This window comes from Gracilinanus agilis, chromosome 2, assembly GCF_016433145.1.
Source record: "Gracilinanus agilis isolate LMUSP501 chromosome 2, AgileGrace, whole genome shotgun sequence".
NCBI classification, from domain to species: Eukaryota; Metazoa; Chordata; class Mammalia; order Didelphimorphia; family Didelphidae; genus Gracilinanus; species Gracilinanus agilis.
In genome coordinates this window covers 482,316,504-482,330,692 of record NC_058131.1, presented here as the reverse complement: position 1 = coordinate 482,330,692, position 14,189 = coordinate 482,316,504, and the positions used below count along the sequence as shown (strand labels likewise).

General features: G+C 34.9%; 1 protein-coding gene across 1 annotated transcript in view; it reads right to left on the bottom strand.

Moving 5' to 3' along the window:
- TTLL5 (tubulin tyrosine ligase like 5) overlaps positions 1 to 14,189 on the bottom strand; it is a 318,095-nt gene that overhangs the window by 154,838 nt on the left and 149,068 nt on the right. Inside the window, exon 20 of the mRNA XM_044664952.1 lies at positions 40 to 160. Coding sequence (XP_044520887.1) covers positions 40 to 160 — 121 coding nt within the window. The remainder of the gene's footprint in view (positions 1 to 39; positions 161 to 14,189) is intronic.

Below are 14,189 nucleotides of genomic sequence, written 5' to 3'. Positions count from 1 at the left end.
TTCTCCCCACCACGATAGCACTGACATAAAGAGACTTACCATCTGTTCATCTTCTTTGGCAGCCCAACTGGCACTAAAGGATTGACCTCCACTATCTTTCATCAGTCTAGTTTGAACATGTTGAAGGTAGGCAGAGAAGGCTACTCGAGCCTGGACTTTACTATGAAAATCAAAATTAAATTAAAATTAGATATATATAGAATATTAGTTCTACTATTCACATAAAGTATGTAGTTCTAATTTTGTATCTCCTTTCATTGCAATGAGCAAGGTTTCTTAAGTATTCTATTCCCTACACTTGAATGAACATTTTTTTAAAGCTAGTAGATCCTTAATTTTTTCCCTCCAGTAATGTTTTATTTTTTTCCCCAAGTACATTTAAAAACAACTTTAGCATTTGTTTTCTAACATTTTGAGTGCCAAATTCTCTCCTTTCTTCTCTCCCCTTCCCCTTCCCTGCGATGGTAAGCAATTTAATATAGGTTATATATGTGCGATCATGCAAAACATATTTAAAAAAACATTTCTATATTGGGCATGTTGTGGAAGAAAACATATCCTTAAAAAATGAAAATGGTATGTTTCACTCAGCTTTTAGACTCCATTATTTCTTTCTCTGGAGGTGGATAGCATTTTTCATCAGGTCCTTTGGGATTGTCATGGACCATTGTATTGCTGAGAATAGCCAAGTCATTCATAGCAGTTAATCATATAGTATTGCTGTTATTGTGTATAATGTTTTGCTCACTTCACTCTTTATCAGTTCAGTTCCCAAAATCACTCTACTGTTTATCACTTCTTATAGTACAATAGTATTCCATTATAATCATATGCCACAAGTTGTTCAGCCATTTCCCAATTAATGGGCATTCCCTCAGATTCCAATCATTTGTCACCACAAAAGGGGCATATACAGTTTTATACGAATTGGTTGTTTTCTCAACATTTTTTAAAAAATCTCTTTGGGGAGATAGAGAATAGTAGTATTGCTGTATCAAAAGTTATGCACAACGTTGGCTATGGGAGGGGGGTGGGAGAAGGGGAGGGATAGAACATGAATCCTATAACCATGGGAAAATGTTCCAAATTAATTAATAAAATAAAGACCAAAAAAAATTATAGAGAGGCAGCTAGGTAGCCCAATGGATTGAAACCTATTCCCAGAGACAAGAAGACTTGGGTTCAAATTTGGCCTCATATACTTCCTAATTGTGTGCACCTGAACAAATCACTTGACCTCCATCACCTTACCCTTACTGCTCTTCTACCTTGGAGCCAATACACTTTTGATTCTAAGATAGAAGTTAAATGTTTAAGAAACAAATAAACACATATTAATTTAGCACCAAAAAAAAAAGTTATGCACAATATTATAGCTATTTGGGTATAGTTCCAAATTGCTTTCCAGAATGGAAATGCACCAACAGTGCATTAGTATCTCAATTTCCCCACACTGTCTTATAACATTTACCATCCTGTCCTATTAGCAATTCTGATAGGTATGAATGGATTTAATTCATATTTCTATAATCAATAATGATTTAAAGCATTTTTTCATATGGCTAAGCCTTGATTTCTTCATCTAAAAATATTCATATTTTGGCCATTTATAAATTGGGGAAAGACTTGTATTCTTATAAATTTTACTCAGTTTTCTATATAGTTGAGATGAGATCTCCTTTGTCATGATTGTCATTCAAATTGCTACAAAATTTTTTTCCTAGTTTTCTGTTTTCCTTCCAATATTAGTTGCATTGGTTTTATTTATGCAAAAATTTTTAATTTAATGTAAATAAATTTATTCATTTTATATTTTGTAATGCTTTTTCTCTTTTTTGATCATAAATTCTTTCCTTATCCATATATATTAACTTTTTTTTCTAAATAATCTAGAGTCTCTGTTAATAGAATCAGAAGAAAAAAGAAAGCTTATTTTTCTTGCTTAGTAGTAACAAGAGAAAAAGAAAGTATTCACCAGATTCCTAACCCATTATAAAACTGCCTCAATCTTTCCAATTGCCCTGGAGTGATGAGAAACAGCTTCTGTATTGCAGGTGGTTAAGATCTTATCTAATTTTAAAAATAAAGATCTTAAGGGAGAGCCATTATGGTGGCTTAGTAGTAGCAAAAGCCTTGAAACTGCTCTGACTATCTTTCTAAACTGAACTTTAAAAGGCATCTCAAAAAGAAAGGAATCAAAGCAAGATGATTAAGGGGGACCTTCCACTGAATGCAACAAGAAAGGAAAGCAGAGTGTGTTGATTTTCATGATTAAAAAAAGGGGAACTAAAAGCAAAACTGCACATAAGAGGAGTGCTGGCCAACTATCCCTCCAACCTCTACCACACCAGACTGGGAACCAGGATTGAGCAATTTGGGGATCCCAAAGAGTAGGATATAGCAACAGAAATGCACCTCAGACCTGTCTCTGTAAGTCCCAGGCCTTGGCCTTGGTCTAGAGGTCCGAAGCACTGGTTGTTCTCAAGCCTCTACAAAAGCAATGAAGAGAGCCCCAGGACAAAACCCTGGAAGCCAGAAACTAAGACAGAATTGGTCAGCAACTTGTAGATTTCCCAGTCCACTGGCAGGAAAATGAGCAAAAAAGCAGCAAAAAAACCCCTCTTGATCCTTAAAAATTTCTATGGGGAAAAAAAAACAAAGAACAAAACCAAGAGGAGATGGTGAGATCCAAGCAAACACATGCAAAATCTCGCCTCCCACCCCCCCCCCCCAAAGAAATTGGCCAAAAACTCTGAAAGAACTAATAAACAAATTAAAAAATAAAATCAGACAGGTTGAAGAAAAATAGGAAGAAAAATGGAAAAATAAGTGAAACTAATGCAAAAAGAAATTAACAGCTAAAAAAGCAAAATTAGTCAACTGGAAAAAGAGGCACAAATATCCAATGAAGTAGAATGGACCTAAAGGAAAAGGAGGATCAAAAGGATATGGAAGAAATTTAGTCTTTAAAAATTAGAATTGGACAAATAGAATGACTTCACAAGATATCAAGAAACAGAACAAAATCAAAAGATTAAAAAAAATAGAAGAAAATGTGAAATAGCTTATTGAAAAAAACAACTGGAAAATAGATCCAAGAGAGATGATTTAAGAATTATTGGACTACCTGAAAGTATAATAAAAAAAAATGCCTAGACATCATATTACAAAAAATTATCCAAGAAAATTGCCCTGATATTCTAGAAGAAGAGAGTAAAACAGAGATTGAAATAATCCACAGATCACCTTCTACTATAAATCCCCAAATGACAACTTCCAGCAATATTATAGTTAAGTTCAAAAGCTCTCAGGCTAAGGAGAAAATACTGTAGGCAGCCAGAAAGAAACAATTCAGGTATTGCGGAGCCTCACGCAGGATTATGTAGGATCTGGCAGCTTCCACATTGAAAGACTGGAAGGCTTAGAATATGATATTTTGGAAGGCAAGGGAACTGGGTTTACCATCAAAAATCAGCTACCCATCAAAACTAGCTATATTCTTTCAGGAGAAGGTATGGTCATTTAATTAAATAGATGATGAATTTAATTAAAAAGACTATACTTAAACAGAAAATTTGATGTCCAAATGCAAAATTCAAGATAAGCATAAAAAGGTAAATAAGAAAGAGGAAAAAATTTAAGGGCTGCAAGAAGGTCAAATTGTTTATCCCTATGTGGAAAAATATCTGTATCTCTTAAGAATTGTTATTTTTATCATGGTAGTGAGAAGTAGTATACAGAAGAGGATATGGTAGTAAGTTATTTAAGATGACATGTAAAAAAAAAATTGGGGTGAAAAAGAGAATTGTACTAAGAGAAATGGGAAGAGAGAAGTAAAATGGGGTAAATTGTATCATATAAAGAGGCGCAAGGTGTGGGGGAGAAGAACTCTTACAATGGAAGGGAGGATAAGGGTGGTGATAAGTAATCATCACCTCACTCTCATTAAACCTTGCTCTCATTGGAATTGGTTTAGAAAGGGAAGAACAGTCAGGTTCTTTGGTGCACAAAATCCTACCTTACTCAATAGAGAAATAAAAGGCAAATAAAGGGAGTAGGGAGGGGAGGAGTTATATAACAGGCAGAGAATTTGGGGGAGGATAATTAAAATACCCTATAGAGAAGTAGGAGGGGAATTAAGAAGGGAGTTGGTGGGAAGGGGGCTAATATAAGGGAGGGGAAAGGAGAGAAGTAACTAAAGCAAAACACTGGTGTGGAGGGAAAGAGTAAAAGGGAAAGGGCAGGATTAAAAGAGGAAATCAAAATGGAGGGTAATACACAAATGGTAATTATAACTATGAATGTAAATGGAAGGAGATAGCAGATTGGATTAAAAAACAGAACCCTACTATATGTTGTGTTCAAGAAACACATTTGAGGTATGTAGACACACACATAGTAAAGTAAGAGACTGGAGCAGAATCTGGGATTCAACTGAGACAAAGAAAGGAATAGCAATCATGATCTCAGACAAAGTTAAAGCAAAAATAGATTTGATTAAAAGAGATAAGGGAAGTAATTACATCTTGGTAAAAGGCAGTATAGACAATGAAGAAATATCAGTACTGAACATACATGCACTAAATGGTATGGCATTCAGATTTATAAAGGAGAAACTAAAGGAATTTAAGGAGGAAATAGATAGTAAAACTATACTAGTAGGGGACTTCAGAAACCTTTCCCTAACAAAATTAGTTAAATCTAACCAAAAAGTTAGAGTTAATAGATATTTGGAGAAAACTGAATAGGAATAAAAAGGAATACACCTTCTTTTCAGCAGCACATGTTATATATATATAAAGATTAATCATGTACTAGGGCATAAGAACATCATGATTAAATGCAGAAAAGCAGAAATAATAAATGCAACTTTTTCAGATCATGTGATAAAATTTATAATCAATAAGGGTTCATGGAGAAGCAAATTAAAAATTATTGGAAACTAATCTAATTCTTCAAAACTGGTGGGTAAAGAACAAATCATAGAAATAATCACTAATTTCACTGAAGAGAATGACAATGAGGAGACAACATAAATTTTTTATGGAATACAGTCAAAGCAGTACTCAGGGGAAAATTTATATCCTTGGATGATTATATCAACAAATAGAGAAAAAGAAGACAAACTAATTGGACATGCAACTAAAAAAACTAGAAAAAGAACAAATTTAAAACCCTGAGTTAAGGACTAAATTGGAAATTCTAAAAATAAAAGAAGAAATTAATAAAGTTGAAAGTAAAAGAACTTTTGAACTAACTAATACATAAGACTAGGAGCTGGTTTAATGAAAAAAACACTAATAAAATAGATAAAATATATGTTAATTTGATTTAAAAAAGAAAGAAGAGAATCAAATCAGCTGTATCAAAAATGAAAAGCCTAATTTCACCTCTAAAAAAGAAGAAATTAAGGCAATTATTAGGAACTATTTTGCCCAATTATATTCCAATAAATCTGACAATCTAGGTGAAATGTTTGAATATTTGCAAAAAATATAAATTGCCTAGATTAACAAAAGAGGAAATAAGATATTTAAAATAATCTCATCTCAGAAAAAGAAACTGAAAAGCCATCAATGAATTCCCCAGGAAAAAATCCCCAGGGCTAGCTGGATTCACAAGTGAATTCTATCAAACATTTAAAGAACAATTAATTCCAATACTATACAAACTGTTTGACAAAATAAGCAAAGGAGTCTTACCAAATTTTCTTTATGGCACAAATATGATACTGATACCTAAGCCAGGCAGACCAAAAACAGAAAACGAAAATTATAGTCCAATCTCCTTAATGAACATAGATACAAAAATCTTAAAAAAAAAATACTAGCAAAGACACTACTGCAATATATTATAAAGATTATTCACTTTGACCATGTAGGATTTATACTAGGAATGTAAGACTGATTTAAGATTAGGAAAACCATCAGCATAATTGACCATATCAATAATCAAACTAACAGAAATCACATGATTATCTCAATAGAAACAGAAAAAGCCTTTGAAAAAATACAATACTCATTCCTATTGAAAACAATTGAAAGCATAGGAATAAAAGGGCCTTTCCTCAAAATAATAAGTAGTATTTATTTAAAACTATTTGCAAACAGTATCTGCAATGGGGATAAGTTAGAAGCCTTCCCAGTAAGATCAGGAGTGAAGCAAGGATGCCCATTATTATCACTATTATTTAACATTGTGCTAGAAACACTAGCAGTAGCAATTAGAGAAGAAAAAGAAATTGAAGGAACTAAAGTTGGCAATGAGGAAACTAAAGTATGACTCTTTGCAGATAATATGATGGTATACTTAGAGAATCCTAGAAAATCAATTAAAAAGCTAGTGAAAATAACTAATAACTTAAGTAAAATTGCAGGATACAGAATAAACGCACATAATCCATCAGCATTTCTATATATTTCCAACAAAAATCAGCAACAAGAGTTAGAGAAACTCCATTTAAAATCAGTCTAAATAATATAAAATATTTGGGAATCTATCTGCCAAGACAAAAACAAGAATTATATGAACACAATTACAAAACACTTTTCACACAAATAAAACTAATCTAAAGAATTGGAAAAACATTAACTGCTTATGGAGAGACCAAGCTAATGCAATAAAAACTACAATCCTACTTAAATTAGTTTATTTATTCAGTGCCATACCAAACTAGAAAAAAACTATTTTATAGGACTAGAAAAATAATTATGAAATTCATCTGGAAGGACAAAAGATCAAGAATATCAAGGGAACTAATGAAAAAGATATGATGGATGATGGCCTAGCAGTACCAAATCTTAAACTGTATTATAAAGTAGTGATCATCAAAACAATTTGGTATTGGATAAAAGATAGAAGGGTGGATGAATGGAATAGACGAAGGATAAAAGATCTAAGTAGTCTAGTGTTTGATATACCCAAAGATCCCAGATTTTAGGATAAAGACTCACTATTTGACAAAAACTATTGGGAAAACTGGAAAACGGTATAGCAAAAATTAGATTTAGATCAACATCTCACACCCTATACCAAGATAAGTTTAAAATCAGTATATGATTTAAACATAGTGATATTATAAGTAAATTAAGTGAACATAGAATAATTTACCTGTCATATTTGTGGAGAAGGGAAGAATTTAAGACCAAACAAGTGATAGAGAAAATTATAAGATGTAAAATGAATAATTTTGGTTATATTAAATTAAAAAGGTTTTGTACAAACAAAACCAATGCAACCAAGATTAGAAGGGAAGCAATAAACTTGGGAAAGAATTGTAACAAATTTCTCTGATAAAGGTCTAATTTCCCAAATATATAAAGAACTAAGTCAAATTTATAAGAAATTTAGCCATTCCCCAATTGACAAATAGGCAAGGGATATGAATATGCAGTTTTTAGAGGAAGAAATCAAAGTGATTAATAATCATATGAAAAAATGTTCTAAATTTCTCCTGATTATAAAAATGCAAAACAAAACAACTTTGAGGTACCATCTTATACCTAGCAGAGTGGCCAATATGACAGTAAAGGAAAATAATAAACGTTGGAGGGGATGTGGCAAAAATGGGATACAAATGCATTGCTGGTGGAGTTGTGAATTGATCCAAGCATTTTGGAAGGCAATTTGGACTTATGCCAAAAAGGCTTTAGAGGAATTCATGCCTTTTGATCCAGCAATACCACTACTAGATCTATATCCCAAAGAGATTTTTTAAAAAGGGGATGGATCTGTTTGTACAAACATATGTATAGCTGCTTTTTTTGTGATGTCAAAAACTTAGAAAGTGAGGGGATGTCCCTCAAATGGGGAATGGCTGAACAAACTGTGGTATATGATGGTTAGGGAATACTATTGTGCTATAAGAAATGAATCAGATGATTTCCTAAAGAACTGGAAAGACCTAAATGAACTGATACTGAGTGAAATAAGCAGAACGGGGAAAACATTATACACAGTAACTGAAACACTGTGGGATGATCAAATGTAATAGACTACTAATGGCAATATAATGATTCAGGACAATTTTGAGGGACTTATGAAAAGAATGCTATCACATCTAGAAAAATTCAAAAGAAAACATGATTTATCACTTATTTATTTGGGTATATGATTTGAGGTTTTGGTCTTATAAGATTACCTTCTTACAAAAATGAATAATATGGAAACAGGTTTTGAGTGATAATGCATATATAACCCATTGGAAGTACTTGTGAACTCCAGGAGGGGGTAGAGAAAGGAGAAGGAGACAACATGAATCATGTAACCTTGGGAAACTTATGTGTAAATTTGTTACTGGAATAAAATAAAGGAAAAAAATGGCTCTTGTACATATCAAGTCAATGCTATTTGTGTGTGGCACAAAGACATCCAAAGTAAGAAATATAACAAATAAATTCTACAAGGGAACTCTGGAGTCCAAGTTTTAGGTTACACATTTCCCAATTAAAGAGAATGACTGGTTGGAGCCCAGATAATATGTGAAGTTCAATGGATATAGATGAGAAGATAAGACAAACTTTTCTGTTGAAAGAGAATGACTTATAGGAATATCTCTTAGAAACTCTGCTTTCATCTGTTCAGTCTTTTAGAATGGCAGCTAAAGATTCAATCAAACTATCTGATTAGAAAACAGGCACCAAAAAAGATACTGGTCATTTTCAGTGGACTTGTTAAATAAGACAAGTCTGTTTTATTTCAGATGTGATTTTGGTTACTTCGACCAACTGGCTTTCTGAGGTGGTAGCCAATTCTATAGTCCCAACACAAACTGTTCGCAATCCTGAACATTCAATCATTGGACGTTTTCCAGTTATTGTTTCTCCAAGGTTAGTTAAGAGCAAGGGTTGATGCACAAAGAATTAAAAATCTGAATAGGGGCTAAATACTGAACAGGAAACTGAAATGGAAAAGAATTTCAGATCATGAAATATAAATTAAAAGAGGGTCTTTGTTTTATTTAAAGGTTTTATCTCCCCCAGAGTCTACCACAGTGCTCTGTCCAAAGCAGATGCTTAATAAACAGAAGTAGAATGAATTAAATTGTTTGATATTTAGAAAGACTACAGAGTTTCAAAATGTGTCTTAAAAAGGTATTTTTTGAGTAAGGGTGGGGGCAAACAAGGTAGAGCAAAGATGGCAGAGTAAATTGATTACTTTTGCCAAGTTCTCCCAACATATCACCCTAAACATGAATATTAAGCAGAATAACCAACAAAAAGTCACAGTGAATCATTTTTCTAGCTGAAAACAGATTAAGAGGCCAGAAAGAAAGATCTGTGTACCATAGGTTAGAGGCCAGCCTAGAGGACAGCATGGTAGAATTGAACAGCTGTGGATCTTGGAAGGGGTGACAACTATGGCAGCAATAGTATCAGTTCCTAGAGAGAGTGAAGGGATTGAACACATGATCACATGATCAGAAAGAGATGATAAGGACTCCTGTGCTAGCACTGGGCACAGGATCATGTATCATTTGGAAACTCCATTGCCCATTACCCACCTTTGGGTTGCAATTCCAGGACAATACTTATAGCTGCAAGGGAGCAGGGGCCCTGCCTTAGTAAAGGACTAAGGTCTGCAGTGAAGAGAAATTGAAATTGTGGGGGAATATGGTCTCTGTCTGGATAAGCACTGGAGTATAGACAATGAGGGCAGTGACTAGACCTTTCTCCAGATCATATCATCTTGGAAGCAATGAAAATTCACAGGCAACCCAAGATCCAGCTATGAAGACAACATGACAAAGATGTTTAAAGCTTATGGTCTGTCATCACCCTCACATCCTCAGAGGTAAGCAAAGCCCAATCCTAGCATAAAATTCCCAGTCAAGAAAATAATGTTGGAAAATGAGCACACAACAAAAAAATGAACTTGACCACAAAAAAGCTTATATAATGATGGGGTATTTCAAGACAAAAACTAAGGAGACAATGATCTGAAAATATCTACAAACAAAGCCTTAAAAAATTAAGTTTGGACACAAGCCCCCAAAAAATTCCTAGAAAAAAATAAAGAAAAAGATTTTAAAGGAATAAATATTTTTAATCGAGTAAGAGCAGTAGAGGAAAATTTCAAAAAGCAAAGAGAGTGAAAGATAAAGTAATCTAGCGGTTAAGTAAGTAAGGAGCAGCTGCGCGATCTCTCCTAACCGAAGCATACAGGACTCCTCAAGGAGACATAAAAACGAATCCAGACTAACAAAGGAACCCCACAACAGGGTGCAGCATTGAAGGTACGCAAAATCGGGGCATTTCCAGCTATAAAGGGGTGAAACAGCTCTCACTAAAATGCCAGAGGGAGAAGCCCCGCCCCCACCCCCCAAACCACACACCTTGCACAACACCAAGGCCAAGGCACAAGAGTGAAACAGGACTGGGGCAACCAGTAAATCACTAGCAGCCCCAGGGCTTGTACCTGTGTGCTGCAAGAGGAGGGACCCCAAGTGGCTGGGGGGCTCGCAGGGACTTTCCCGGAGCATCCATGTGGGTGAAGGCACAGCCTTGGGCCGGGACAAAGATCTCTAAAGCAGGGACTTTCCAGAGCCCCTGAAGGCATCGCATCAGGTACGAATAAAGATCTCCAGCCCACGGACTTTCCCTAGCTTCTGCGTGGGTGAAGGCAGTGCCCTAAGAGTGTCTGCACCAGCAAAGGCAGTGCCCTAGGCTTGAATAAAGATCTCCAGCCCAGGCTTGGACCTCCAGTGAGGACCCCGTGTGGACCAGAGCACAGCTGTGGAAGCAGCCCCAAAGACTGCTGAAGGAGCCTCGGGCAGAGGGGCAGACAGGGGTCTAACAGGAGGCCTGACCCCGAGGACAAGGACCAGAGCCCCGGGAGCTTAGAAAACACAGGTAGACCCTGAGAGTGAAGACAAAGCGGAAAAGGGGCAGGGGTAACAATGGCAAGCCAAGAACTCCAGAGGAAGAAAAAGATTATCAAGAAAAACTCTGGAACATTCGACAACTTTTACACAGAGAAAATCCAGACAACAGAGGAGGACAAACAAGTAATCATATCCAAACCTTCCCCAAAAAATGAAAGCTGGTCACAAGCTATTGAAGAGCTCAAAAATGAGATGTTGAAGAAGATGGAAGAGATCTGGCAAGAAAATAACAGCTTAAAAGGCAGAATTTTGCAATTAGAAAGTGAGGCTCAGAAATCAAATGAACTGATAAGCAAACTGAATACCAGAAATGACCAGATTGAAAAGGAAAACCAAAACATTATAGCCGAAAACCAGTCCTTAAAGGCTAGAATTGAAAAATTAGAACATAATGATCTCTCAAGACAACAAGAACAAATAAAACAAAGCCAAAAGACTGATAAAATAGAAGGAAACATGAAATATCTTAATGAGAAAGTGACAGACCAAGAAAACCGGTCGAGAAGAGACAATTTGAGAATCATTGGTCTTCCAGAAAAGGAAGAAATTAATAGAAACCTGGACTCCATACTTAAAGAAATTATGCAGCAAAATTGCCCTGAAGTTCTACAACAAGAGGGCAATATAAACATTGAAAGGATCCATAGATCACCCTCTACACTGGACCCAGAAAAGTCAACACCAAGGAATATAATAGCAAAATTTAAGAGCTTTCAAGTAAAAGAAAAAAATCTTACAAGAAGCCAGAAAGAGACAATTCAAATATCAAGGAGCACCAAACAGGACCACACAAGATCTGGCAGCCTCCACACTAAAAGACTGCAAGGCTTGGAACACAATATTCAGAAAGGCAAGAGAGATGGGTCTTCAGCCACGGATCAACTACCTATTGAAACTGACTATATACTTCCAGGGCAAAGTATGGGCATTCAACAAAATTGAAGAATTCCAAGTTTTTGCACAAAAGAGACCAGGACTAAATGGAAAGTTTGATAACCAACCACAAAAACCAAGAAAAACATGAAAAGGTAAATAAGAAACAGAGGGAAAAGAAAGAAAACTTATAATTCCTTAAATTTGACTCTTTAAGGGCTTAAATAAGATCTAATTATCTGTATTACTAGGTGGAGAAATGCTATGTAAAATTCTCTGTAGTGAACTCTATGCACTAGTATAATATTCACTATTATAGCAACCAGAAGAATAATTCATAGGGAGAGGCTATCTTATGATAGTATCCTATGATACTAAATGGTCTAAGATGACATAGGGGGTGGGAAAGAGGTGGGGGAATAGTAGGGGGCACCAAGAAAAATCTGAGTAAATAAGAAAAATAGGATATTCTATTACACACAAAGAGGGCATGGGAAGGGGAGGGGATAAATACTATCATAAGAAGGAGAGGAAGAGAGCATTAAGAGGGAATAATCAAGCCTTACTCTCAGTAGAATCAACCAAGAGAGGGAAGAGTAGCTTCATTATCTATTCGGATAAAAAAAAAAATTATCTAACCCTACTGAGAAAATCAGAAGGGACAAACCAAAGGGAACAGGGGAGTGGGGAGGTCAAAAAAGGGAGGGGAGAAGAAGGGGGAGGGAATTCATTAGGCCTTTAAAAATAAAAAGAGGGGAATAACAAGGGAGGGGGCAGAAAGGGAAGTCAATCAAGGGAGGGGATAACGGACACCGGCTCAAAGCAAACCACTGGTTTAAAAGAAAATACTGTAAGAAGAAGGGGTGGATCTAGAGGAGGATACAAAAATGTCAGTGAATCCACAACTGATAATTGTAACTCTGAATGTGAATAGGATGAACTCGCTCATAAAACAGAAGCAAATAGCAGAGTGGATCAGAAACCAAAATCCTACCATATATTGTCTACAAGAAACACATATGAGGCGGGTAGACACACACAAGTTTAAGGTTAAGGGCTTGAGCAAAATCTTTTGGACATCAAATGAAAAAAAGAAGGCAGGAGTGGCTATTATGATCTCTGACAAAGCCAAAGGAAAAATAGATATGATTAAAAAAGACAGGGAAGGTCATTACATCCTGATTAAAGGCACTATAAACAATGAGGAAATAACACTGCTCAATATATATGCACCAAGTGGTATAGCATCCAAATTCATAAAGGAGAAACTGGCAGAGCTCAAGAAGGAAATAGATAGTAAAACCATACTAGTGGGAGATCTAAATATTCCTCTGTCAGATCTAGATAAATCAAACCAAAAAATAAATAAGAAAGAGGTAAGAGAGGTGAATGAAGTCCTAGAAAAATTAGATTCAATTGATATGTGGAGAAAAATAAATAGGGACAAAAAGGAATACACCTTCTTTTCAGCTGCACATGGTACATTCACAAAGATTGACCATGTAAAAGGACATAGAATCATAGCAAACAAATGCAAAAGAGCAGATATAATAAATGTAACCTTCTCAGATCATAATGCAATAAAAATAATAACTAGTAAGGGCACATGGACAGGCAAATCAAAAACCAATTAGAAATTAAACAATATGATTCTCCAAAACCAGCTAGTCAAAGAAGAAATCATAGAAACAATCAACAATTTCATTGAAGAGAATGACAATGATGAGACATCCTACCAAACACTGTGGGATGCAGCCAAGGCACTACTCAGGGGGAAATTTATATCCTTGAATGCATATATTAACAAATTAAGGAGGGCAGAGATTAATGAATTGGGTATGCAACTCAAAAAATTAGAAAGCGAACAAATTAAAAACCCTAAGATGAAAACTAAATTGAAAATACTAAAAATTAAGGGAGAAATTAATAAAATCGAAAGTAAAAGAACTATTGAATTAATAAATAAGACTAGAAGCTGGTATTTTGAAAAAACAGATAAAATAGACAAAGTACTGGTCATTCTAATAAGAAAAAGGAAAGAAGAAAACCAAATTGACAGTATCAAAGATGAAAAGGAACACCTTACCTATAATGAAGGGGAAATTAAGGCAATCATTAAAAATTATTTTGCCCAATTATATGGCAACAAATATAACAATTTAGGAGATATGGATGAATATCTACAAAAATATAAATTGCCTAGATTAACGGCAGAAGAAATAGAATACCTAAATAATTGCATATCAGAAATAGAAATTGAACAAACCATCAAAGAACTCCCTAAGAAAAAATCACCAGGACCTGATGGATTCACAAGTGAATTCTATCAGACATTCAAAGAGCAACTAATCTCAATACTATACAAATTATTTGATACGATAAGCAAAGAAGGAGTCCTACCAAATTCCTTTTATGACACAAATATGGTACTGAT